The 26,434-nt window shown below is 50.3% G+C and overlaps 2 protein-coding genes across 7 annotated transcripts in view; both read right to left on the bottom strand.

The window, feature by feature from the left end:
• The window catches only part of OtopLa (proton channel otopetrin-like a), a 34,669-nt gene extending 21,201 nt beyond the window's left edge, over positions 1-13,468 (bottom strand). The window contains exons 1-3 of one of the 3 annotated variants that reach the window (XM_089566557.1): positions 13,210-13,468; positions 12,336-12,337; positions 11,036-11,550 (exon numbers count right to left, since the gene is read on the bottom strand). In XM_089566557.1, the coding sequence (XP_089422683.1) occupies positions 11,036-11,550; positions 12,336-12,337; positions 13,210-13,273 (581 nt within the window). In that variant the 5' untranslated portion in view covers positions 13,274-13,468. Of the gene's footprint in view, positions 1-11,035; positions 12,579-13,209 lie in introns of those variants that run through there. The other 2 variants (XM_089566555.1, XM_089566554.1) reach the window with 2 other exon arrangements.
• A 1,280-nt stretch (positions 13,469-14,748) lies between these two features.
• LOC149372167 (proton channel OtopLc-like) overlaps positions 14,749-26,434 on the bottom strand; it is a 74,026-nt gene continuing 62,340 nt past the window's right edge. For all 4 annotated transcript variants that reach the window (XM_089566550.1, XM_089566551.1, XM_089566552.1 and 1 more), the window contains exons 7-8: positions 20,742-20,919; positions 14,749-19,391 (exon numbers count right to left, since the gene is read on the bottom strand). In XM_089566550.1, coding sequence (XP_089422676.1) covers positions 18,391-19,391; positions 20,742-20,919 — 1,179 coding nt within the window. In that variant the 3' untranslated portion in view covers positions 14,749-18,390. The remainder of the gene's footprint in view (positions 19,392-20,741; positions 20,920-26,434) is intronic.

Here is a 26,434-nt window from a genome sequence, read left to right as displayed (position 1 = left end):
CGGGCGTGAACTCTATTACTCGCTGATAACCCCGGCTGGGTTTGTTGGTGAATTCGTGGGCTCTGAAGCGCAGCCGAGAGAGATCCGGAAATGACTGCTCCAAAGGCTGCGACACGGCGCATGCATCCTTTCGGTTTAGACGTTTCCTGGTGGGTTGGGCGGAGCATTAACTGTGGGACAGAGACAGGCGATGGGTTGCGCAGACCCTAGCCTCCAGGGGGAAAAAAAAAAGAGGAGGGATGCCGATTATTGCCAGCGAGCTTCAGACACAAAAACTACATTCTTCTCCTTGATGAAAATAGATGCAAGTACAGCAAGACTCCTCGTACTTTCTTTTTTCGCTCTTAATGACAGTGCTACCGGATAGTTTGCACTCATGGCCCGTAATTACCTGGCAGTGCTTCTTTCGCAGGTTCATTTTTTCGGTCCTTCGTCATTGTGGACAGCCTTGCTTTTGATACCAGACGCAACGATTGACATGTCGCAGGCGGCGGCTACAAATGACGAACGGAGAAAAAAGATAAAACTGGAATAGACGTTTACAAAGCACAGCTCATGGTCTCACCATCAAGACACCCGTACCTCATCGTCTTTTAAGTGTCATACGCCAGGCCTTCACCTTCAAAACGACAAGGATTAAAAAACAGCGTTTAGTGTGGCGTGGGTGGGGCCGCCATTTTAAAGCGACCTCGACTTCCACGGCTGCACTGAACTGCAGCGCGGCCTTTTGAAAAGGGGGAGGACGACTCTGTCGGTTCCGATATTCGGGGTGGAACTCCCCGCGGCCAGATGGATGGCCTCTGTTGCCACGCCGCCGGGGTCGAGGCCAGGGACGTGGCCCAGCAGTGGGGTGGAGGGGGGAGAAGCAGAGGGCGCACATTGTGTGCGTCCTTCCCGAACGCCCCCGTCATCCTGTGCGTGAGCGCATTCCTCAGCTCGCACGGAAGCCGGCGCGGAAGGGAGCGCAACCGGCTCATCGAGGACGGTGGGTGACTCACGTCACGCCACGCAAGGGGACATCGACGCGCAGCCGCACAATGCTGCGCTTGAAGAGTCCCGTCATGCGCTTTGTTCCCTCTCCGCTATCTGCCACGATTTTACCAGGCCGTCTTATAAAGTTTTACTGCAGTATGTGCCGGGTAGCTCTGTTCGCTTTCTGAAACAATAATCGTAAGCCTCTGGTCCAGCTGGCTTCGGCTACTTGCGAAGAAAAAAATCGCAGTTTGTGCGGATGATTCAGTGTGCACATTGCAGTAGGAATAGCACCGTTTTTTTTTTTTTTGGCACTTAGAGAAAGACTGGAGCATTTACGAAGAGTAAGTTCGCCCCGGCCGCTTGCGAGGCTTGGTCGATGATGGGCGGGTGGTTCTCCAGGTGAAGATTGACGCGATGGTATGGAAAGAAAGATTCGAAAAAGAAATTCGAAGGACAGTATATCCGTCTCACATTTGCAGTCACGTAGACACAGGACCCATTTCCCAATAGAATGGTGAAATAGTTTTTATTAATGATACTTCCAGTAAGGCAAATAAATAGTGGCAACGGCGACACAGGATTCTTTCTGCACTGCCAGCAAGGACACTAGCGTTATGAAAGGTAGCAGTTTAATCACCATCATCAGCCTAACTACGTCCACTGCAGTGCAAAGGCCTCTTTCATATCCCTCCAAGTAACCCTGTCCTTTGCCAGCTGCGGCCACCTTATTCCGGCAAAACTTCCTAATCTCATGCGTCCACTTGACTTTCTGCCTCCCCCTGCTACGCTTGCCTTCACTTGGAATCCACGCTTAAGGACCACCGGTTATCCTGCCTTCGCATTACATGCCCTGCCCATGCCCATTTCTTCTTGATATCGACTATATATGTCACTAAGTCGCGTTTTTTCGCTGACCCACTCTGCTCTCTTCCTGTCTCTTAACTTTATGCCTGTCATTTTCCTTTCAATACCTTGCTGCGTAGTCCCCAACCCAATTTGAAGCTTTTTCTTTAGTCCCCAGGTGTCTGCCCGTGTGTCAGTGTTGGCAAGACACTAACCTTGTGTACTTTATTCTTGAGGAGTAGCAGGCCAGGGCCATGTTACCACCGGCCGACCTCTCCACCTTTCCCTCATTAAAATTCCTTTTTCTCTCTCTCTCTTCTTGAGGAGTGGAAAGCTGCTATTCATGAGCTAAGAGTGCCTGCTAAATGCGCTCCTCCCAATTCTTATTCTCATAGATATTTTTCGCTGTCCTGGTTCAGGTCATGGTTACTACCTGCCCTAAGTAGATGTATTCCCTGACAACTTCCAATGCTTCGCTGCCTATAGTAAACTGCTGTGCACTGGCGCGACTTTAGGGCATTACTTCAGATTTCTTCATATTAATTTTTAGACCAACGGTTCTGCTTTGCCTCTTCAGGTCCTCGATCATGCTTTGCAATTCGTTCCCTGAGATGCTTTACCGGGCAGTCATCAGCAAATCGGAGATTAGTAAGGTATTCTTCATTAACTTTTATCCCCAACTCTTCCCAGTCCACTTTTCTAAAAAACCTCCTGTAAACACGCGGTGAATAGAACCGGACAGATCGTATCTTCGTGCCTGACACCCTTTTGGGATTTTGCCACTTTCCCTATGGAGGACTGTGGTTGCTGTGCAGCCGCTATAGATATTTTCCAGTACCCATATGCCTCTTCTATACACCCTGGTTCCGCAATGCCTGCATGACTGCTGAAGTCAAATGCTTTCTCGTAATACAGGGTCTGTTCTGAAAGTAGTAGGACTGTTTTTTTCGTGGACGAACGGGCGGACTTGAGGTGGTCTGCGCGTGCAGGGTAGTTGAAGGGGGATATTGGGAATGCCGGGGAAAATCGGCAGTCGGCTCTCAGCCGTTGAAGAGAGGAGGTCGCTTGTACTGTGAACCCCTGCCGAAACGTCTCGTCACGCAGAATCATCGAGCGTTTACTGGATCAGCGATACGCGATCAAATTTTGAGTATATCTTGGTAAAACGGGCAAAGAGACTCACAACATGATTAAGGAGGCCTACGGTGACGCTTCCATGGGTAGATCAGGTGATTTTTGAGTGGCACAAGCTGTTCCGAGGAGGTAAGGAAAGAGTGGAGGAAGACGACCGCTCCAGACGCCCTTCGACCAGCAAGACCAACGAAAATGTGTAGCGAGTGAAACATTTACTTAACAGTGATCGTAGAATGAGTATCAGAATGATTGCTGATGACTTGAGCATTCCTCAAATCCAAGTTTTTGAGATCGTGAGAGAAAACTTATCTATGAGGAAAGCGTGCGCGAAGTTGGTGCCGGTAGTGTTGTCAGAGGAGGAAAAGGCCAACCGGTAGGACCTTCTTCATCATGTGAATGAGGACCCCGATTTTTTGCCCAGCACAAGGCGGCAACGCTGCCTCAGCCCCCCTGCAGTCTCGACTTGGCACTGCCAGACTTTTTTCTATTCCCGAGAATAAAATCGACGCTCAAGGGGAAACATCACGGATCGGTATAGAGGTGGTTCAACAGGCCGTGACGAGGGAGTTAAACAGCATTCCGGTCCAGGCGTTCCAGGAGGCGTACGAAAACTGTGAAACTCATTGGCAGCAGCGTGTAGGTGCGGAAGGGTGCTACCTTGAAAAATTGTAATCGTTTGTACTATTCTCATGAATAAATTTTGTTTAAAAAAAATTAGTCCTACTACTTTCAGAACAGACCATGTATATCAAGCTACGTCTGGTGACTGGCTATGTTTTGCGAATTTTTCTATCACTTGAGTGACGGTGTGAATGCGGTTTCTTGTCCAGTAGATTTTACGAAAGCCAGCCGGGTACTTTTGTCGACTTAAGTGTAAGATTCACCTAATTCTATTAGTGACTGCCTTAGTAAATAACCTTGGGTAGATGCTGCTAATGAGTAATTAGTCACTTAGTACAAATCTACTCCACCTTATGGGATTTCACTAAACATTGGACAGACACCATTCCCTCTTCGAATTGTTGAAAAATTCGCTCTCGCCTTACCATACAACTAAGCAAGTCGTCCCGGTTAGCTCTGTTGGTAGAGTGACTGCTCCAATGAGGCGGTGGTCCCGGGTTCGAACCCCGGACCAGGACGCGTGTTTCTCCAACTAATAAGATTCTGTGAAAGCTGTGTTGCTTTCCTTTGTAGCCGTGTGGCTGCACTTGGGCGGATGCTAATGAGTAATTACATCACAAATCTACTTCACTTTGGGGGATTACTCTAAAAATTGGATCGGTAAATATACTGTCGGTAACAGACAGTAATAAGCTGGCCGGTCTGCACTTTTTCAAGTCTCTGGCGTGTCCCTTCATATGGATTAAGAGAACGTTAGCATTCTTCCCAGAATTCGGTACGCTTGTGGTCGTGCGGCTTTGCATTTAAAGGATGGAAAGTTTTTCTAGCACAGTCTCTCCACCGTCGGGCAACAGATCTTTATTTACCTGTTCCTTAACAGCCGCTTTCCTCTTTGTATTGCTTGTAAGGCTGTCTTTACTTCTTTTGTTACCGGCGGATTGTGCAATACCTCCATTTCAGTGCCTCTGTAATTATCGTCCTAGCGCTAATGCGTGTCATTATAGCGCGTTATCAGCCCCGTTTAATGCCTCATAATTGTTCGGACCACCCGCAGTTCTCTTCTCAACATCCACACTACGTCCCGGCGCAGAATTATGCGTTTCCATGTTTATTTTTCACTGCTACTAGATGGAGCCCAGCCTAAGATCCATCATACTCCGCAGAAGTATGCTTTAGCTATATTGCGCCACCAAAGCAAAATGCCTGTGTGTCACAAGCACCAACGCGATAAACGTCAAGAAAAGTATCGGCTGCGAATGTGGCCTTTGCGTGATCGTAAACGCTTTCTTGTTCTCAGCCCCAGTATCATGCGGTATATCTTGACATAACTTGAATCCAATTTGTCGTAACTACTGTCCGTTTCTTTTCATAGGATGTTACACTTAAGCAACTTGGTCGTACTAATGTTGTGGAATACGTCGAAGGAAAAAAAAGATCCAGAGATATATGCAGAGAGGCGTGGAAGATGCGTCCTTCCAGGCCTGGATATGAGCGCCAAAGTGCTTGTTTTTCTACCGTTGTTTAACCATTCCCACCATCCTGTCAAAACACACATCTTACAAGCCCACCGCGGACTCGTATTTTCTTGAGGGAGCGGCTTTTTCCACAGCAGGAGAGATGATCTAGCCCACCGCGGCGACCACTGATCGCTTGAGTTCATACATTACAATAGATTATTGGAACCACAAGTCGTACAGAAGTTTCTAAAAAGAAAGCGTTTCTAAATAAAACGTTTTTTTTTTTTTTTGTCGTAAGGTAAGCGCCTAGCGGTTTTGTTTCTCGCGTGAGTGAGTTTAGCAACCATCATTTATATTAGTACTCATCGTATCTATATCACTTTTAAAAGCAGTATTTCTCCCGTCACATCAATACAAATAACACCGAGCGCCGATCAACTATACCGATGCGAGCTGTACAACTTTCTTCAAGCTTTGGCTTGAAGCAAACTGTATGGGGCACTCAGGAGGTTGTTGTTTGCAGTCATTCTCTATAGTCTGAAAACCCCGGCTGCATTCTTGGGATTTTTCTCAAAAATCCGTTCCCTCTTTTCGCTTTCTTTTCAGCGGTAACCTAATGAGGCGATGTTCCTCGTGATGCGTGGTACGATGTACCAATGGGCGTCGCTTAGTGCACTGCTGCCGCCGGTTTCAACCGCATGAAGCGATGAGACCTGGCAATTTCAGAGTCGCTCCGTTGCCGCTGTTTCAATGTTCAGACCGCTTGCGTCATCAGAGGAGTATAACTGCTCCAGTACCCCAATTTTAAGACTAAATGCTCTAAGTGCGATAAAACGATGATGGAAATTTGCTATATTAATATATTGCAACTGTGAGGGACACAACAACTCAGTGGCGCCAAACTACAATTTTTTGGTAACGAGACTTGCAAGAAGTGAGACTTCCCCCTACCACCCCCTCCCATTTTTTCTATAATAAACAATACATACGCCACAACAGCGTTTCCTCTTTAATTTCCCGCCAAGCTGTCACTGAATTATTTCGATGTATGACTCAGACGGAACGACCGTCAGCAGCTTCGCCGAAACCGCGCTAGAAAAATTAACTTCACTTGCAAAACTATCTGAAATTACGTATCCGCAATGCATTTTGCTATTGGCTATAGTCTCGCCAGCTGCTTCCGGGTGATGGGCGAAATTTTCTGCAAACCCAGAGCCTGAGCGACGCGATGAGTGACATTGGTTCGGCGGCTGCTAGCCCATCATGCGATGTCATCGTGCCGCATGTCGCCGCGAATTATAGCCTCATGCGGTTTGCGCCTTCCAGCGAAAGCTCTAGTATGGACGATTCCGTGACGTAGACCGTCAACACCCAGTCACGTGAATGGACAGGCAACGGTCCCGCATCATCATGTGACCAGCACCGCCCACGTGGCCAGAGCAAGGCACGTGACCGCGCGGCCGTTGCGATCTCTGTGGTATGGCATGAAGTCTGTAGGCCCTCTTACACTTTATTAGAGGTCTTAGGGATTAGCAGAACGCAAGCATTTGCACAGCGACAGCTTTTGCTGAGTTAAACGCGTTACACAGCAGAGACTAAACACTTGGCATTTTTTTTAATATTCACGTCTTTTACCGCGATTTTTACACAGGTTCCTCCCGACCCGAGCTGATCACGGAGATCAAATTATGGAGCCACGCTGCGTCCTCGCCTTGTGTCGGGAAAATCGATTTTAAAGATGACCATTCCTTTGTACGATTGATTTCTGCGGGCAAGCTAAGGTATTGCTTGATTGTGGTGCAAGTTATTTGTTCATTAAAGATAGAAAGAAAAAAACTTGGGTGCCTTCTTAGCCACATTATTAAACAAGAAAACGCGATAGCATTGAGATTGCCCGATACGCTGTCTACAACGAGCGTCTGATGTTGTTCTTGTGATTTGAACTCCAAAACCCCAGTCGAAACCAGTTCATTTGCTTATATGATATTGATCACGTGGTGCTGATGACGTCAAGACCCTCTCAACCACATTCATAGATCACTGGGAGTCCTCATACCCCTCTGCTGGAGCAGTGGTGCTGGTTAAGCGATGCGCCACTGCCCCGGCTGGTGGCTGTTTCAAACAGTCACCGGTGGGGTTTGTGAGACCCACCCAGGTTGCTCTTCCCGAGCTCCCTAAGGCTCATGCGCAGCGCCGCGTAGGTGGTAATTGCACTGAATAATTTATTTGAATTAATTTTATTGTCACGTGCCACTGGGGCAGGTTGCCACGTGCCATGATGGCCAGATTGTGATGACGTCGCAAGGTCACCTGACCTCTCTCGACCAATCACGAGGAAATGCAAATTCGGTGGTGCTCTCGGATTAATTGCTTTAGGGATTACGTGACCCTGATGGCGTCATCTCCCAATTGGCCAATTAGGAAATTTAAAATTTGGCAGTGCTCTCCGACTGGTCTACTGGGGGTAACGTGACGTCCACGTCACTCCAACTGAACAATCAGGGAATTTCGTTATGGAAAAATCGAAAACTGCATGACGACAGCCTAAATGAAAGGACATACATGATTTTTGCCTTGTCACGAACACTAACTATTGAAACCAACCCCGCACTAACTGAACAAAATAATACCGGACTTGTTTTAGTGCGGCACACTACTAGGCGCATTTTCCGATTTCGGGCATACGTACGTACGTTCCTGAAGCCTGCTTTGTGGTAAGCGACCCACCTGCTCACCCGGTTAGGGACCTGGCAACCCTCACCTAATTGAATCCCTGGCCGAAGGGCAAACCTAGGTGAAGCCCTTCAAGGTAAGTGCCTTTATGGCAAAGGCCTTTAGATCAAAGGCCTTGTGGTAAAGAACTTTATGGTGAAGGTCTTCATAGTAAACGCCTTCCGAGTAAAGGCCAAATGCCTTCGGGGTGAAATACCATTAGCACCTAACTACTGCTACTGCACAATACTCCGCGCTTAGCCATTCTAAACTGTCTGGTATTTTTTTTTTTAGAAATTTTATAAGACGTGGTGCTCGCTTGGAGTCGCCAGTTTAGCAAGACATGCAAGTTATATTTGCCAGCAAGGTCTGTGATGTGCACCACTACATCACGCAAGAGTAGCCTGCCGTAACGCATGCCTTGTTTCTTTTAAATTTCTGTTCAACTGATGTTTAGATAGGTTTTAGTCGCTATATTAACAAACAAAAGCTCTCCGCAACACGAGCAACAGTGAACTCGGAATGTTCAAAATGCCCCTGTAGTTGCCATTCAAGCACATAGATCTGCACTATACCGCTGCGTTGCTCCTTGTAACGTCTTCAACCAAGTGGAAGAATATATCTTTCAAAAGTTTTTCAAAAGTGGAAGAACATCTTTTCCAAAAGCCTAGGGTGGTATGACTCTGGGCCACACCGTGTGCCCCATTAGACATCCCCAGCCTTACAAATTTATTTAATGTATAAGAGGGACTATGGTCTTCCCCCTATCGAACATTAGGTCTTCCACGGATCCTACAAAATCCAAACTATAATTCCTAGAAGCAAACCTCCCGGGCTCTAAACTATTGACAAAGGCTGTATATTCAAGCCCTGTTCGCGGACCTGCAAAGCTCCGCCAACCATGGCCCAACACTGGCATAGATCGTTCACATACAAATCTTGCACAAGTTGCGCTAGAGGAACGCTACAGAAGTAGAACAAATGACTCCACCTCCCCGCTCAGGATTCATCAGCGACTCCCTTCTGTTTGTATCGTGTGCCCTCTCGTTCCTGCGCTGTAACTTCACCGCAGCGCAACTTGTCCGATACGAGCCCAGCAAACGGCAAGGCGGACGGCTCTTCTATTTCCGTTTAATTCACCCCCGTCCTCTTTCTCTCACATACAAATAGTTCACGCCCGCAGCGTGAACAGCGAGCCTGGTGCCATCGGCCGTGGACAAGACGGGACGTATATACAGTATACGTACGGAGTTCCTGAGCCGGGATGCCCGGTCTCCCCGCCCGCAGATGCTGCGGCCCTGAAGCCAGCCATTGAGACCTCTGAATGGCTCGCTCCGGTCTTGAGCGCCCGAGGCCATAGTGCCGTAGGCTGCCTGCTCGTTGGCGGCGTTATTCCGCCCTTTTCGCCGGCTCCTTTTGAGATGTCCCGTACACAGCTAATGAACAATGTTCGCCTATTAGAGCTTCCCATAGAAGCCGCCGGGTGCGAGGGTGGGCTCCGCGTTGGGAAAGCCCGCGTCCTTTCTTTTCACGAAGGGTGGCAAACAAAGACGCGCGTGGTCCTGGCAGCGCTCCCAATGAGCGCTGCACAAAAGGTGGTGGAAGGGGCTCAAAACAGCACCGCACGGCCGCTATCGTGGCAAGCCTTGCATTTTATTGGATGAGCTATACACGCGCACTCAAGCCGCGCACGTGAGATCACCTTCACAGCTTTCCCTGGAGCTCGTTATCAAAGTAAGGCTACTAGGGCTGCACTTAATGGTGTGAATATACGCGTTAACTGAACAGAGGACGCCTGGGTCTCAAAATTGAATTCCAGGCTTTCAAGAGGCCCTTCTTGCACGTTGCTCTCCCGTGTTGTTTTGTGGGGTGTCTTTGCAACCCACGGTGGTCACGTGGATAGATTATCATCCGCTGCATCTCCAGTACACTGTGATGTTTAGGCGAATCCCCCTAGGTGGAGTAGATTTTTAATAGAAGAGTAATTACTCGTTAGCGTTCACCCAAGCGCAGCCATATTGCTGCAAAGGAAAGCTAAACAGCTTTTACAGAAAGTTCGGAATGAGTAATTACTCCCTTAGTTCAAATCTCCGTCTTGGGGGATCCGTATGAAGAATAGACTAACACCGTTCCCACTTCGAGTTATTGATCATTAAGCTCTCGCCCTACCGTCTACTAGCAGTCCTGGTAAGCTTAGTTGGTAGAGTGACTGCGCAGGATAGGCGGCGGTTTCGGGTTCGAACCCCGGACTAGAAAGAACTTTTCTTAGCTATGAAGTTTTTGTGCATGCTGTTTAGCTTTCCTTTCGGTACGGCGACGCTTGGGTAGATGCTAATAAGTAATGAATACCGTATTATATAACTCCAGAACAGGTTTGCCATGTCTCTGTCGCATCCGATCGAGTCTCGCCTATAGAGGACCGAAAGTTGAAGGCACCAGATCCAAGGTTATGTAAGTTTATTTTTGTGATGAAAGTATATACTAATAAAACGAGATTAAAGAAATGGTCTGGAAAAAAACGGTACACAAAAATGCCTCATGCACTTAAAAATATTTCGCTATCATGGTCCCTCATTAGGGTTTAGTGTGCGTATGGTGTGCTCAGTACTGTTGGAGAAATCAACTTTAAATATGACTCAGTTTCGACTACCTGGGCGACTGCAGCCCAGATTAATACTCTAGGATCATTGCTGCAAAATTGATCAGTGCGGTAGAAGTTAGGTGACATGCCTATAGTATTACCGCTCTGCTGCTTACCTAGCGGCTCATGTCTGTAGGACACAAGGTCCGAAATCGAGAACTTCTATAGCCATTCACTCTCATGAATTCAAAGCATGCGTCTTTGCTGAAAATACAATTAGGCACTGCTATAGGGTGATCGACTGCTGAATGGTTCCGTTTACCATTTATGCGAGGCACATTTTAAGACATCATTAATATCATGTCTATCTATCAATATGTGAATATATACTCGTCAAACTGATGGCACTAGACAGTACAAATGAACATCATGCACTGTCCACCATTATTTCTAGGAGTGCAAGAAGAACGCGGAACTCGCCACAGTGGCTCAGCGGCTATGGCGTTCAGATGAAGAGCCCAATTGGGTTGGAGGTGAAACAAAAGAAAATGCCCGTGTACTGAGGCACTGGTGCAAAGTGCAGACACTGGGGGAATTAATTCGGAGCCCTCCACTATGCCACGCACTGCACAGTCCAGTGTTACATTTGCACTAAGAAATCCATCAACCCCGATGAATATGAAAAGCCGAGAGAGAACCAATGGGGACTCACTTGGGGTTCTTGGGCCGGACCTTGTTGCCTGGCGAGGAGACAGAGTCAGGATTGATGGTGGAGTACGACGTGGTTCGCGAGAAGCTGTGTCCCAGGTGGGGCGACGGATGCGCAGTGGGCGGAGGCAGTGGGACGGCATCTGCCAGAAACGGCGGCGGGGGCGGCGATGGCGTCAGCGGCTGCTGCGTCTGGCCGCCGACCCCGCGGAGGCCGCGCGACATCCCCGAGGGCGGCGAGCCCGTTGTCCGCGCCCTGCAGGGGGACGGCTCGCGACCGCTCGAGGACTCGTCCACGGACACGACGAGGCCTGCGGGGGACCTGCTGCGGGCATCGGCGGGCGTGTCGTTTGGGGCTATCTTGACCAGGCTGAGGTTATTCTGCAGGAAGCTGATGCCGTTCTTGACCATGATCACCGGCTGCGCCAGGGATGTCGGGGGCGGCGCAGGTCCTCCTCCTGGTAGCGAGCTTACCCTGGCGTGTCTCATGGACGCCGATTCTGGACGGGAAAAGGAGGACTTGACTGTGCGGCCATGAGGTGAGTCGAGCTGCGGTCTTCGCTTGAATTTCGAGGTCAACGTCCCTGTTCGCTTTGACATGCCAGACGGCACGGTTTCTGGGCTCTGTTTCACAATTCGTTGGCACCAGCTGTATCTTCCACTTCGGTGTCACCAAATTGTGAGACAGAGTATATACGGACCATGGGACAACGTGGCTCCGTCCTTGTGGCCAACACGACCGGAAGATGCCGGTTATCTCATGACCACGCAGCTCGAACAAAGCTCAAAAGTCTATCTTGTCGTTTCACGGAGTCACGAAGAGTCGACTACGTATGGCGGTTAGCATGCGACAAACCTTTCACACGCATTTCGAGAGGCGTGTCCAAGGGAGGACATACGAGTACCACAAACTGCAGCCGGCGATTAGTGCTGAGGGCGCTTTCCAGCGAACGCCCTGTCCTAATTGGCACTCAACCGTGATACACGAGCGAAGACACCGCACATTGTGGGGCCAGGTTCGCGCTAACACGGGCGGGTGGCTACGCGAGAGAAACAATTACAGCCGACTTCGTCCGGCGTAAGGGACGGACAAGGAAAATGGCCGCCGCACGGCTGCAACCTGACGCCGCTGTAGCTGTTCGCTGGAAGGCACGAAGACAAAAGGATACCTCTTGGTGTCTTATGATTCCGACTGAGAGAGAAAGTTGAAAAGAAAGAGAACGGCGATATTATATAGCGCGCATACGTGCACCTTGACGTTTAAGAGTGCCGAGGTTTCATCCAAGGTCTCCCGCTTTAGCAACGCCTAGTGCGTTTCGGTCAGAACCCGAGTATGTGGCCTACGGATTTAATCACAGTGTTTTGTCCCGCACAAAATAAAATAATCCTGCCAAAAAGACAAGAAATATCGAAGCAGTCTCGACAGAACAACATCCACTGAACAATGGCAATAACTGGACAGTATGATGGAAATTTAGCCATTGCGAAAAGAACACTGGTAAGCCAGGAAGGCCTCTAGCTGAACGGATGACGTGCTAGGAATATGATTTTAAATGACTCTTATGATACTGAACTGTGAAGAATTCGTGCGTATACCATCTCAATTTTTAAAATGCGTATATAGTCAGATACAAATAAAAGAATTCTGCAGCGAATGCCCCCCAAAAGAGGCTGTGCAGCCAATGGCGTCGACCGGGTCTTATGACGTCGCTGTTAGCCCCTCGGCGTGAAATCGCTGGTGACTGGCAAGTGCCTCCGTGAAATGCGATTAACCGCAACGTCACGACAATCGGTCGTCGTCATTGGCTGGAGGGCCTACTTCGAATGCATATTCGCCGCTGCTTTCTTGTCTTACTATAGATGTTTTTCGCCTGGTTTAGCCGAAAGCGCGAGACATGTGGTATTCGCATTGCTGCAAAGCGGCAAAGTCCGCAGCATCGGTGGGCATTCGGCACACTGCATGCAGCGCGCTCTTTCAGAAGAATGTTTAAAGATATACGCGCACTTAGGCCACTTGAAAGAGCTGTCTGTATGCATGAATACATATGGCACCAGACTGAAGGTAGAGGCCTGCATATGAGCCTCGGGCTAGGAGCATCGCGCGACGCTTTGGCCTGTGCTTCCGAAAATTCCGAGAGCTCGACAACTGCGCCAGGATTAAAAAAAGAAACCATTTACCTGAGTAGGGAAATGACGTCACCAGCGCCGTCTTCGCCGGCGTGAGTCGTCGTCGGTGGGGCATCGCAGAAGGCGTGCCTAGCGGGCCGGAAGCAGCGAGAAGCTAAGTTGCGGCTGCAAGCGGTGTCGATGCACGACTGAGCAGCCGGCGCGCGGACCATCGCAGTGGAGCCGAGTGTCGTCGCTGCTTCCTGACGTATCCATGGCCAGGAAGAGAATAGCCAAGGTGTGCGAAACCATGCGGGGGGAGGGCGGTGTTGGCAAGAGGGAAGGGAGCCAGGGATTAGAGTCCGTCTCGTGCGCGCAAACAGAAAAGAGAGACGACTTGGAGCCCAGACCCCGAGCTGCCGCCGCCGCCCAAGCGCGGCCGTAAGTTATCTATACTCGCTTCGAGTCTCCGGTGTCTTTTGGTGATGCTGCCGCTCCGCGTCCTCGGGGCGCTAGCTCGGGCTGCTCGCGGAGTGGATGGCTGACCATTTTCACGTATCGCGTCGCTCGGAAGAGCCGGTGCCATCCGGTCAGTGAGCAGTTTCACTGTTCTATAATGAACACGATAAGCACCACGGCGGAGGAACCGCTGGACATACTCAGAAAGGAAGTTGTTGTTTGCCGAACAACGCGTCAAGTGAGCGCCGAGAAATCCCGGTTCGGGAATTAAAAATGTGTTCAGTTAACCCCTGAGAGTATATACGCAATTCTAGCAGTGCCCTGTGCCAGTTCATTTCGGCTAGTTGAAATTCTTAAAGGATATGCCCCTGCCTTGCACGGGTCCATTAAGTGGCTCTGGATTGGTCAAGACACAAGACTCCAACCTGCCAGAGCACTAACAGTACTTAACTTTCGAGGCCACCCCGTTAGCCAGCGCTAACTTCCTCAAACGCGACGTATTGGGCCGCTCCAGGAGCTCACCAAAAAGCCTACCTAGTATATTGCCTTCCACGGAGCCATCTACGTGACTCCCCGGAGTCCCCCGATGGCGACTCTGCCAGGCACGACATCCAAGGGCACAGGTGCTGACAGGCGACGCTCACCAGTGACGTCATGAGATCTTCCGTGAATGTGGAGCATTATGCAACAGTTCCCCTCTCCTCCCCCCACCGCTCAGTGCAGGGCTGCCAACGTGCGTCTCAACCATTACACGAGGAAATATGAGCTGCCGGAATAAAAAAGAAGGGATAATAGTAATCGGGCCGGCCTTATTCTTCGGAAGAGAATGTCTACTTCAAGGACTCCAGGAGCCGGAGACGGCATCTTTTCTTTTTTCCACTCACCCGTGAAGAAGGGTCCTTCGTGTCTTTTTTTTTTGTTTTTACTTTATTTGTCCCTCTGTTTCCCTTGGGCCTTGAACGCGCATCGATGAAGGAGAAGAAAGCCGACACTCGCTTGCGTGCGCTGCGAAAATATTTGCGAGGTTCTGCGCAGACGCGCGAGCTTTATGGGGACGCCTCCTGGCTGCGTTCCAGCAACAACGGGCACAGCGCGGAAGGCAGCCGCCGGCTCTGGACCCGCGGCTGATGAAGGAAAGACAACGCAGGGCGCTTCGGTGGCACGGCCAGTTTATTCAAGGACACGAGACGCCGGTGTTTCCCGAACACCCGAGCCAACGGCCTTGGGTTCCTGATATTGAACCGGTCACGCCGAAAGGGTACAACGTTCGAAGGACGACCGGTGAATCACAACGTATTGTGGGGCATTTCGGGGAACAGTGTGGAGAGATTAAGGGCAATTACGAGGAGGTTCACATATCACAACATCGTCGCAGCAGACAACGCTGGAAGCGGTTTGGACAAACGACACAACACGAAGTTATACAAAAGTTCGCCTAATAGCCGGCCTTCTTGTTTGGTGCGCAGTGAGGAAATGATTATGATAACATATCGTGCTCGACAGTCCTGTATTGAACTAGCGTTCATGCCCTGCTGTGGAGGCCCAACAGACCGAAGCTTTCTCTTATATACCGTATGTAGAGCGAAGCTCAAGATAGAAGGTAGCCTCTGTCCGCACCACTGCTGCATCGCAATAGTCGTACACTACAGCCGGCCCCTTACATCATCGTACGCGTTGCTTTGGCACTACGAAATCTGCGACACCACTTATAGTTAGATTGCTTTCAAGTGTCCCACTAAGCTTGAATAAATATAATTAAAGCCGGCATTATTTTTGTGCATCAGGAAAACGATTTCAAAGACATTTTCGGAACTGAAATAATTGAATAAGAAATTATGTCCGTATGGCTGGCTGGGCACGCTGCTTTTCGAGCATTTGTTTCTTATGTTTGTTCGCTTTTCAGTTCATACTCTTTGGGCACGTTCACGCGGATACGTGAAGAAACCTACGTGGATACTAGATGTCTTTTAAAAATAAATGTCAAACTGAACATCTAAACACCTGAGAGCGGAATGGAAAAAAAAAATAAACACAGTGCTTAGTCATAGCAGCGCGGACATAACACAAGCATTATCGGAATTATGCTTCCATTCTTGTAAACTTCACATCTCCCACAAAATGCTTAATGGCTACCGACACATTAGCAACAACTTTGGCTATACTTAGCGCTCAAAAGCGAACAGGTAACGCAATATTTATCACAAATTATCGCAGCCAGAGTAATTAACACCGTGGCTTAAAAGGGACGCACAAACGGTCACAGAAGCAACACCTTGCAAGTGGTACAAGCACGTAGTGTAATTTATCCAGGGCCCGCATCCAAACTTGTGTCCCTTCCGAAAAAAATCCTTTTGTCTTACCAGGTGTTGCCGAGCTGGACGTTTTCGAAATGAACGCATGTTGGGATACGGGCCTAGATGTCCCACTAAGACATAGGCTGGAACAGCATGCCCGTTTATGACACAAAACATAAGGAACATTAGTTTGGCTTGCTGCACATTTCGTCTGCTCTCCGTTCTTCTCATCTCTCTCAGAGGCAAATCAGGTATCAGCGTTAGACTTGCACACACCTAAAGCTTAAATAAGTTGCCTATTACAACTAATTTTATACAACGCCGCTTGTTAGCATACCCTAACGTACGCAGACAACCGCACTTGCCCACTACGTATAGCAACGAGAAAGGTAGGGCAGAGTCGCTGCTGAGCGTTGTTTAACTCAGAGCTCAAGTAAATAAAGAGTTTTAGCATGTCGCGGAATGCAAATCATTGACAAGGCGACCGGTGCGCACCCGCCACTGCGCAGGCGCGGTTGGCTTCCCATTCAAGTGGGCTGACGCAGCGCACCGTTCATTGCGCTAGGCTGAAGCTCTCTAATGGCGAATCATTCACTATTTTGGAATTAGGTAAAGTTGTGGCAGCCTCGGCGCACTCAGTCAGGCAGGCACGCCGAACCCAACTAAAAAGGCGGACTTTAATCACTTCGCACTCGAGGTACTGAAATCAACCCACGCTCTAAGGTACAACGTCAAGGTCATGAAGACACTTGGAAAGAACATCGTTATCATTGATATTCCACGTAAAGATATATGTATACGGCCCTTTTTCCTTTTGTATTCAGTTACATCTGACGGCCTCAGTTATTTGTACTTCACGAAAGCAAGGTTCCTGCGCGAATTATACGCTTTTATACATATACAAAGCACACATTTGGCTAAAATAACGCTACCATCACTTGTTTCACGATTACATGCACGTAAGAGTACACGGAACGATAGTGACATGACTACAAGGCTACGTGCGACATGAGTATCAAGAGCGCGCTGCGCACAACCAGGTGTTTGCATTTACCTTACGCGGTATACGTATGCACAGCACAGAAGACCGCGACGTGAAAACTTGGCGTTGGTCACCGCCCCGGAACAAGAATGAGACACGTAGGATACAGCGGACAATATGTATACTTAGGCACAAAAGTGTAGAGCAAAGCGTCTTCCACAGACAATTGCATAGCGGTCCTCCCCAGTTGGCACACTTATCACCAGCAGCTCCAGGAAACAGGAAGGCGGGAACAAGCAGCAGGTACAGAAATATTAAGTAATGTACAAATGTCCATGCATCATGCACTTATTTTCAGTACCCATAAGCTGCGTGACAGCTGCCTGATTTAACATAAGAATATTTTTATTTTTATTGCGCTTACAGACCCCAGCCTACGCTTAGGTTAACAAGACATAGGGCGGCGCTGGTCATGATAACGATGCACGTCGACCGAGAAAGCTCTTTACTGTTATTTTAATTCTTGAGCACTTATTTGGTGCTGCTGCACCAAATAAGTGCACGTGTTTCGTGCACGCCTTATTTTACCAAAGGCGCACTGCGCGTATTCCCGCACTATCCTGTACACGTAGGCGAAGCTGTTTTTGTCGAGTAGTCTGGTTTCTAAATTCTACGCTGTGCACTCTTTAAGGCCAGAAAAACAATACGATCGCAACGCTGCAATCACGTTTCAGTTGTAGTCTTCGGCGCCATCGCAAGTATCTGCGACCAGCGCTTTACTAACAAATACGGATGCTTATATCAAAATGCAAACGAGGCAGTGGCGCGGCGAGTCCTGTCCGTGGATTCTATTCCTTTTGCCACGCCGATAACCTTGCCCAGTGACGAAGAGAGAAAAGAACTGGCTTGGAACAGAAGTGGAATAGAGCTGACACATTAACCCGACCGCAAAGCGGCACTGGGCGTCCGCCGTCAGCGCCAAAATCGAAGAAAGCCTGCAGTATGCCCGTTGACTCCGGCCGAGTGCAGAGACCAATTCGTCGGATGGGAATGCAATTTACAGCGTCCGTTGAATCTTTCTGATCTCTCTCCGACTGGAGTTTAAATCTCAGCTCTCCGTCACGATGCCCTGCAATATCACTATTTTCCGTTTTTTTTTTCTTGGTCCCGTATCCGGGCAGAGCAATGTGATATGCGATTACGTCCCAGCCATGCTAGAAGCACCGTGGTGTCCGTGACCTGCACTCGGAAGGTGCATCCGCATAAAAAAAAAAGAGAGAAAAGAACACAATGAAACAAAGATAAAAGAATTGTGCGCGTCCTTCGCATTGTGCTGGCGCCTTCACGTCTGCACCTCGTCCAGAGGATTGAACAAAGTCCATGGCTCGCGACAAAAAAAAAAAAAAATGCGGTAAGGCGCAGCACAACTAGCGCAATGTGCGGTCCTCGCCAAGGAAATGCAAGTGCGTCCTCGCAGTCAGCGCAGTTCGTCCTCCTCAACTTGCGCACGCAAACCGCTCAGAGGTAGTCGGACTTGACCTTGTACGCCCTCTTCCATATGTCGCACAGGCACACCGTACTGTGGAACCTGAAGAAGATGGTGAGCGGCGCCGTCACGTGCGTGATGATGGTCCAGGCCCAGAAGCCGTAGAAGTTCATCTGGACCGGGTTCGAGTCGGCGCGGCGAGTCTCGAGCGTGTTGATGGCCCACATGGAGAAGTTGCACACGATGAGGAACGTGACCATCTCGCGGCCGGGCTTGCGGTTGGCTTGGTCGCTGTTGCTCACGTAGCGACGTGACGCGTCCAGAATGAAAATGGTCTGCAGGGAGCCCTGAATGAGGCAGGCCAACGCGGTCAGCAGAGCCAGCATGGTGTTCTGGTCCAAAGTGAAGTGGCCGCCTATGATGCTGAACATGGTGTAGAGGTAGAGTCCGCTCTGGGCCACGATAAGGAGGATGCTGTCCAGGTCCGTATTTCGGAGGCGGTTGTAGCGGAGCTCGCGCACTTGGAACAGCGCCGTCGTCGTGGCCAACGAGGCGAGGAAGTATACCGCCAGCTCCGCGATGTGGGCCTCCATGACGGCCAGGTTCCGGTACTGGGGCTTGTTGATGAGCACGAAGAAGAGTATGAGGCTGATGATGGACAGCACGAGCACCAGGATGCCCGTGAAGAGGCCCTTATTGGCCTTGGCGCAGTCCACCTGGTAGTAGTGCCGCTGGCGTGGGGTGTGCACGTGGAGGGAGCTGTCCGGCGTGTTAGGCACGGGCTGCGTCGATCCCACGTTCTTCCACATTATGTACAGGATGCCGGCGCAGATGAGGCTGTACTCGATGGTGCACGGGAACAGGAACGGGCTCGCGTTCTGCACCAGCTCGCCCATGATGTTGGCACGGCGGCAGTTGTGCGTGTCGTGGTGCAGACTGTGGTCGCCCGCCGACCGCTCGATGCGGTGGTGGTCCTTCGAGTGCGTCTCGTAGTGCACCGGGTTCAGGTGCTCCGCCTCCTCCTCTTCAGACGCTGAAAGCGGAAACGGGAGAGGAATCGGAAAAAAAAAAGGGCGAAATGTCATATTTGAAGTGCCACAGCACAATGGATTGACAGCAATGACACAAGCCTTGTAGCCGGAGCGGCCGGAGCAACCGGCCGCTTCGAAAACCTAGGTGGGCCACTTGAGTCACGTGACCTCGTGGCGTCATCACAACCTGCCCATCGGATTTTAAGCAAACTGACCAGCGTGGCAGATGGCGGTTAAATTAATAATCGGTAGTGAGAGGTTGCTCGGGAAAAGCAACTTGGGTCTCACAGGTCCCACCGATGGCAGCACCTGCCATCGCAGGGCAGTGGCGCATCGGTTAGCAACTGCACCACTTCGCCAGGAGTCGTATGAGGACTCCCAACGATCTATGATTGTAAAGTAGAGAAGTACCAATTCGGCACATATGGGCTTTAACCCATTAGGCTATCGAGTCATACCTTTAAGGCGGAGCTTAATGTCCATTTTAGTTTTTTCTCGCAATTTTTTGTCAGAACAGTTATCTGCACACCTTTACAAAATCAGTACGCAGCAGTTGCAAATAGCGCATCTACTTACTGTCTTAGTTGGCGGCAGCCCGATATAGCACCGACGAAAATAAAACGAAAGAAAGGAACGTCCCGAGTTTTTCCTGCTTTCGTCCGTGTAGTTTCGTGGTGTTATAACAATGAGATCTAAATAAATCGCCAAACTTCATCTCTTGCTGCGTTTTTCGCCAACACTGCACACGTACCACTGTTGCCTTGGAAACTGACAATATTGCAGGTAGCGCAAAATTTGTGTTTAAAGAGCGCATCTGCTCACAGCAAAACAAAAAACAAGCAAAAAAGATAGTGAATCCAATGCTCACTGTTGATCTATCGTTTCGTTTGTGATTTATGCTGAATGAATAAATACATGAAACAATCGTGCCCGTACAAAAAGGGCTTAGACAAAAGAAAAAAACTAAAGGGGACACTTAAGCTTCGCCTTAAGCAATATGCAGAACTGGTCATTCGCCACTGCCCCGGCAGGTAGCTGTTTCAAATACGGCCACCGGTCGGGATTGTGAGACTCAGGTCGCTCTTCCCGAGCAACCTCTCGCGACCAATCATTAATTTAACTGCCATCTGCCACTGTGAGATGTTTGTCATCTGCCACAGCTGGCAGGTTGCGATGACGTCACATGGTCATGTGACTTGGGCCATCTGCTTTTTCGCTCACAACGCCGCCGCCGACGTCGAAATTTGTTCAGAACGGGAGCCTCAACGCTACCGCGTTAACAACCTCGCAACTCATTGACAGATGGCTATCTGTTACAGTCTCCTCACGCGAAGATCCCTTAAGGCACCCACCGATGCTGGGTATCGGGTTGATGGCCATGGCTAGTAGGTTAGTCTCATTCCTGTTGATGAGCTCCAAGAGCTGGTGCTTCGTCTCTTGAATGAGGACATGGAGCCAGATGCAGATGTTCGCGGAAATCATGTGCATCAGGCCAAACCTGGCGAACGTTGTGAACTTGTTTATGGCAACCTGCAGAAAAGAGCACAACAGAACACGTGACCCCGCTTTGAAGCAGCTGTTTCCCTCGTATTTTTTTTCTCGTGCAACACGATGTTGCTACCGGGCCCAGAGCTGCATTCCTCAACTTCTTTCCAGAACGCTTTTCTCACAGTCTGCATGTAGTGACCGCTTTTATGCATACCAGTCCAATTTCGTTTCCTCCGTAGTCGATAGAAGCTACAGAATACTGTTTGCTTTGAGAAAGTGGTAACCCCTGGCGTAGCAATGTCGTCACTTCGCTCCGGCGAGGTCGCGAACACAGGCTAACGCTTAGCAGCTCATCTGGCCGGCGTGTTCTCCCGGCCTCTCTTCACAAGCGAGGCGGAACGTACACACAGATGCCGAGCTAAAATTATCTAATATGTACGGTAGCGGACCTCGCCGCAGAGCGCGGGGCTATTAGCGCGCGGGCTCTCTTAGGGCTGACAGGGAGACCCTGACGCGCCAAAATGGCTGGAACGGAGGGCCGGACGTCATTCCGGCCGGCACCCTCCTCCCCCGACGTCAACCTTAACAGCAAACAACGGCAGCACGTGCGCTTCTACTTCCGCTAGCCTCAGAAAAAAAAATCAATGAGGAAAGCAACAGTGTTGCGTCTTTCCTGTGGCATTCAGCTGCGGGGAGTTCACTGACGTCCCTCCGGAGCCAAGACCAAAATATCTCTGCTCCCATAAGGCTAACGAGAAAACACTAACCATTGAAAACAGGAAGAAAGAAAGGAAAGCAAACGCTCGCAAGGAATTACTCGACCGGGTGCGCACTGCCATCTGTGTTCGCGTTAAGCTTGTTCATGGCCGCCGCCAACTAACACTGATATGAAAATTAGGTTTTAGGAAATGAAGGGCGCAGTAACTGTACCGCTTCTAGTAGGTCACCTCAGTCGCACAGGGAAGAAGAGGGAAGGTGGGAGCGAAAGAAGAAAGTACGAAAGAAGTGACGAAGTGAAGGCCTCAGGAATAACTACGACCACCTAGGGATCTTGCAATCAAGTCGCACGGCACACGGGCGCCATGCTTTGACCGGTTTGACGCAGATATCGATGCAAGGAAAACCGGCGTTGTATGTTTAGCTTGAGACTTCGCTCAGAAGGAAGAGGGAGTAAGACAAGCCTTGACCTTTCTTAAGTACGCCCTAAACGCTGGGTCACCGCGGCGGGAATAAGAGGTAGAGCTGGTTCGCAAATACAATGCCACAAGTGAGGAGAGGGGAGTAACTCTAGGCTCCGGCTATGGTTGATTGACAGATTGACGAAGACTTTATTGAGAGCAATTAAAGCGGGGAAGATAGTGAATCAGACGGCCGGGAGCACTTGAACCCAGGCGGCTTCCGCGTCCCAGGCCGCTACCGCCGTGCGGCATTCCAGAATGCGAGTTAGGCTTTTTGGTTCGTTGCAAAGCTTACACACATTGGTGTAGAGGTCGGGTTAGATGTGGGTGTGGGCAAGGGCGTCCGCAGAATTTTTTGCAGGGGGGGGCCCCATTGGTTGTTGGCGCCGGAGGGGGGGGGGGGGGGGGGTATATTCGTAGCAAAAATGCGCTATTTCGGCGTAAATTTATTTATTCATATATAAATAAAAAGTAAGTAAAATACACGCATGAAAGAAAAATTACAAACAGCAAATTAAAGCGCGGCTAGGAGAGATACGTTAGATTTTATCAACGAAGTAACAATTAAAATTAATAATAAATGCAAAAAGACACTATCACTTCGTGGAGAAGCGTGTTCAGTCTTGCTGCATACGGGTTCTCGACTCACCCGGATTGATGACCAGCACACAGCACAATATGTTCACAAACACGCAACTACAGTCACTCAGTCAGTCTTCCTTGAACAGCAACTGTAGGCGCCTCGGATTTTTCTGGGCGAATTGCGTAATTACACGGGTGATAAATTCATTTCTCTGCTTCATTACAAGCTCTCGGTGCACATTCATATTGATTGGAAAAACGGTTGAACGCGTACGTTGAAAACAAAAGATGACTAAATATACAACGAAAACTTATTTGCAAGATAAATGCACGCTCGCAGCTTCATACACCTCGCTCCATCTTGCTCGCGTATCCGCACAGTCGAGCAACCGCACACACACTGCTCAGTCGGCTCGCCGCTCGTCGTTTTCTCGTCCGCAATATCCCCGAATGCGCACTTTGGGGGTGAAAAGAACGCCGCGCGACTTCCGAGGGGAAGGGACACTCGCCACTCCGGTCGGAAAATTTGTTTTGTGTGTTTTTATGGGGTTCAGAGCCCCAAAACGACTCAGGCTATGAGGGACGGAGTAGTACTGAGTTCCGGATAATGTCGACCACCTGGGTCTCTTTACCACGCACTGACACGCACAGTACATGGGCGCTGTTGTGATTTGAGGCCCAGCCAGAGGTGACAGGCGAGTCAGGCAGGCGTCATCGGGCTGCGTTGACCAAAGGCGCTGGTTTTCGGAGAAGGCGCAAGGAACGCTGGTGTGGGGGCGCCTCTGGAGACTGCGTCGCCGTGAACAAAAGCAGCTAATCCCCTTTGCCGAAGATTCTGAAAGCGGCGCTTCTACCGAACTGCGATCGGAGGAGACAGCGAGCGGCGGCGGCGCCAACTGATCGCCTGCTTTCCCCTGAGCAGCCCGACAAAGCGGGGGTGGACACGGCTGATTTGTCCTTCCCTCCTGAAGAATTCATGGGTGGCCGGCGTACGAACGTATCCTGATTATAGCGAGCGACGAAGGCGAAAACAAGATGCCCTGTGCACTGTCTGGCTCCGTGTCGCTATCTCTTTAGAGATCAAAGAAACAGACACCCATATCAAGACGGCTCGAAACACATGCTCGCCGGTGCCGCTGTATGTCTGCAACAGGTCGCCCTTCAACACAGCTAACGATGGCGTCGTTTGAAAACGGCGTAAAGACGCGCGCCCGGACGCGGCATTTCGCAGATGTGACCCAAAGTGTGGAAGCGGGGCTGCTTTTACCCTTTTGGCTGAGCGCACCACCGCCCCTGGCGTGCGCCCATCACTCATGGTTCGAGTGAGTGATTTTCCAGGGGGGTGCAGCCGCCCCCCCTTGCCCCCCCCTCCGGACGCCCATGGGTGTGGGTATATGTTAGTCTGTTGGTCTGCAGGCGGCGCAAGGCATGCTTCTGGGCCTTGGCAGCGTCTTGTGAACCGCTGGGTACGTGCAGCGGGCCACTTGACAGACGTGTTGTTTCCTGGCAGTTTGCGAGCGTATCCTTGCAGGCACCATCGGCAATCCCCATCCTGCATCTGCCCGGTAGGCTAATTTACGGGCGGTGTTATGGATGGAAATGTAGGATGGAATTAGCCGGGGACCATTGCGACACTAACGGTACGGATGGGAAGTTCGGCTGTTTTAAGGGGGAGAACACAGGGGAGGGAAGAGGGGTGGATGCAAGAGGGATGAGGCGAAGCACAACCAAAGCTACGCCGGGAAGCAAGTACGTGGCCGCGCATATGCGCCTCGTGCAACCTTCGTTGTATTCGGGTCGGACGCACGCTCATCCGCGGTCATGTGACCCTTCGTGCACGCCATGGAGTTTCTTACTATTACTTAGAGGGAAAGCTGGCGCCCCGTCTACATGGAGCTTCCTCACGACCACTTCAGCCACCATGGGCGCCCTAAGCATCATGGGCCGGTGCGCTACCGACTGCAGAACCGCAACTTTTAGCCACAAAATAATGCAAAAATAAACGTTGTTAGATAATCAAGAATGCCCTAACATCCAATATCCCCTCTATAGATTGCAACAAACGAGCAGAAAAGCATGTAAATTCAAAGTTTGCCCAAAATAAGAGATCGCTTGCTCTCGTATTACCCAAGTATTGCACACCAAAGAAACTAATATTTCGTGTCAACAGGCACCCTTTTAAAAATAAATTTATATAAATGTAACTGCTTAAACACTTTAGGAGGTTTTTTAGTGGCATTTGAGAAAAAAGAAACCTTTTATTGGTATCGTGTGCTGTTGCGTTTTCGCTACTATGGCTTTTGCGTACTACGTTCGCGCCAAAGTCGTCTGCGCGCGCGGCGCGCCATTTGACGGCTCTTACCATGTCTTGGCACTGAGCGTACGGACTTTACAAAGAGAACCATAAAGTACGAAGCGGCAACCTGTCCTACCACAAGTAAGTGCCGGGCGTGTATATCGACAATTGCGCAGCAAACGGGTATTACCGTAAATTCATGAAGTCGCGTCAGCATGCAATGGGCACCACCCGGCTTCGAAATCTGCGGGAAAATTTCAACTGCGGGTAACATAACTGTCACTTAAGATATTTCCAACACGATCCTGAAGAGCAGCTGATATATCCACTCTTCTCTGAAGCAGCACGTATACGGGCGCACACGGAGAACATCGTTTTCTGAATGGACATCTGAGTAAAGCGTGGCCCGCATGGAGCGTTCATCCGGGCGATTCGTCGGCGTCGACGGCACCGGAGCGTTTTTTTTTTTTTTTTGCCGCCAGAGGGCCGTTTCACATGCTGCGACTAGAACGAAAATAGTCGGCCTAGTCGGTGACGCCGCAGTGCGATTTTCGCACAGTGCTTTCACATGCAACGCGTACCCAGCGAATTCGGTCGGAGGGACACGCAAGGTTGCTCGATGTTCGCATAGGCAACCCACGATTAAACGCGACAGAAATGCTGCACGGAATGTGTTGACGATGTTATGACCAGCGTGTTTTTAGATGCAAGGCAATATTTCGTATGTTTTGATTAGAATAAACAGTTTTGCTTACGCCGCGGGAACAGCTCCCATGTGACCCCACGCCGAGACGGCGCGTGACGTCACGTCACGTGCGAGTTGTTGCCGCGGCCGGTCTCGACGCACGTGCGCTCTCGCTCGCGCGCCTGGAGACCGGTCGTGGCCGCGGCAGCTGCTCCCGCGTGACGTCACGTCACGTGCCGTCTCGGCGCTGCCCATTGGTCAGTCGCAGAGCGAACACACCGACGCTGCGACTGGATTCCAACCGGACGGAACTTGGTCGCAGGCCGTCTGCGGTTAGACCGACGGCCCTCCCCAGTCGCAGACCGACAGAATTCGCAGCGTCGCAGGCGAGAATCGCATGCATGTGAAACGGGCCAGAGAGGACGTTTTTGCAAAATCGTCGGGTTCTGGCGGAAAAGAAAAAAACGCCGGCCCGACGCCGGGAGGGGGCAGCGACAGAAGGCCAATGAGAGCCGGAGCGGGCGTCACGTGGTTCTGGACGGAGCCACGGCGGCCGAGAGAGACGCGCTCGCGAGCTTGAGATGGCACTGTAGCTTGGCCCACAAAACAGCGTCGCACTTCATGGAAAGGCGGGTGTTTGGCGCTCCGATGGTACCGAGGCTTGGGTGTCAGGTTTCTCGGCCGAAACGGCTGAGCAGCGTGTTGTCTTTCGGAGGAGTCGTTTTTATCTGGCCGTGCCGTAGCGTCCCCCAGGGGCACACGTAGTGTTTACCTCGCAAGAACGACATCTGGCGAAGCAGTTGTCTAGCTTTTAGT

This window comes from Amblyomma mixtum, chromosome 1, assembly GCF_055824585.1.
Source record: "Amblyomma mixtum isolate Tamu chromosome 1, ASM5582458v1, whole genome shotgun sequence".
In the NCBI taxonomy this organism is placed as follows: domain Eukaryota; kingdom Metazoa; phylum Arthropoda; class Arachnida; order Ixodida; family Ixodidae; genus Amblyomma; species Amblyomma mixtum.
Note: the sequence above shows the minus strand (reverse complement) of the source record. Positions and strands in the feature narration are given on the sequence as shown.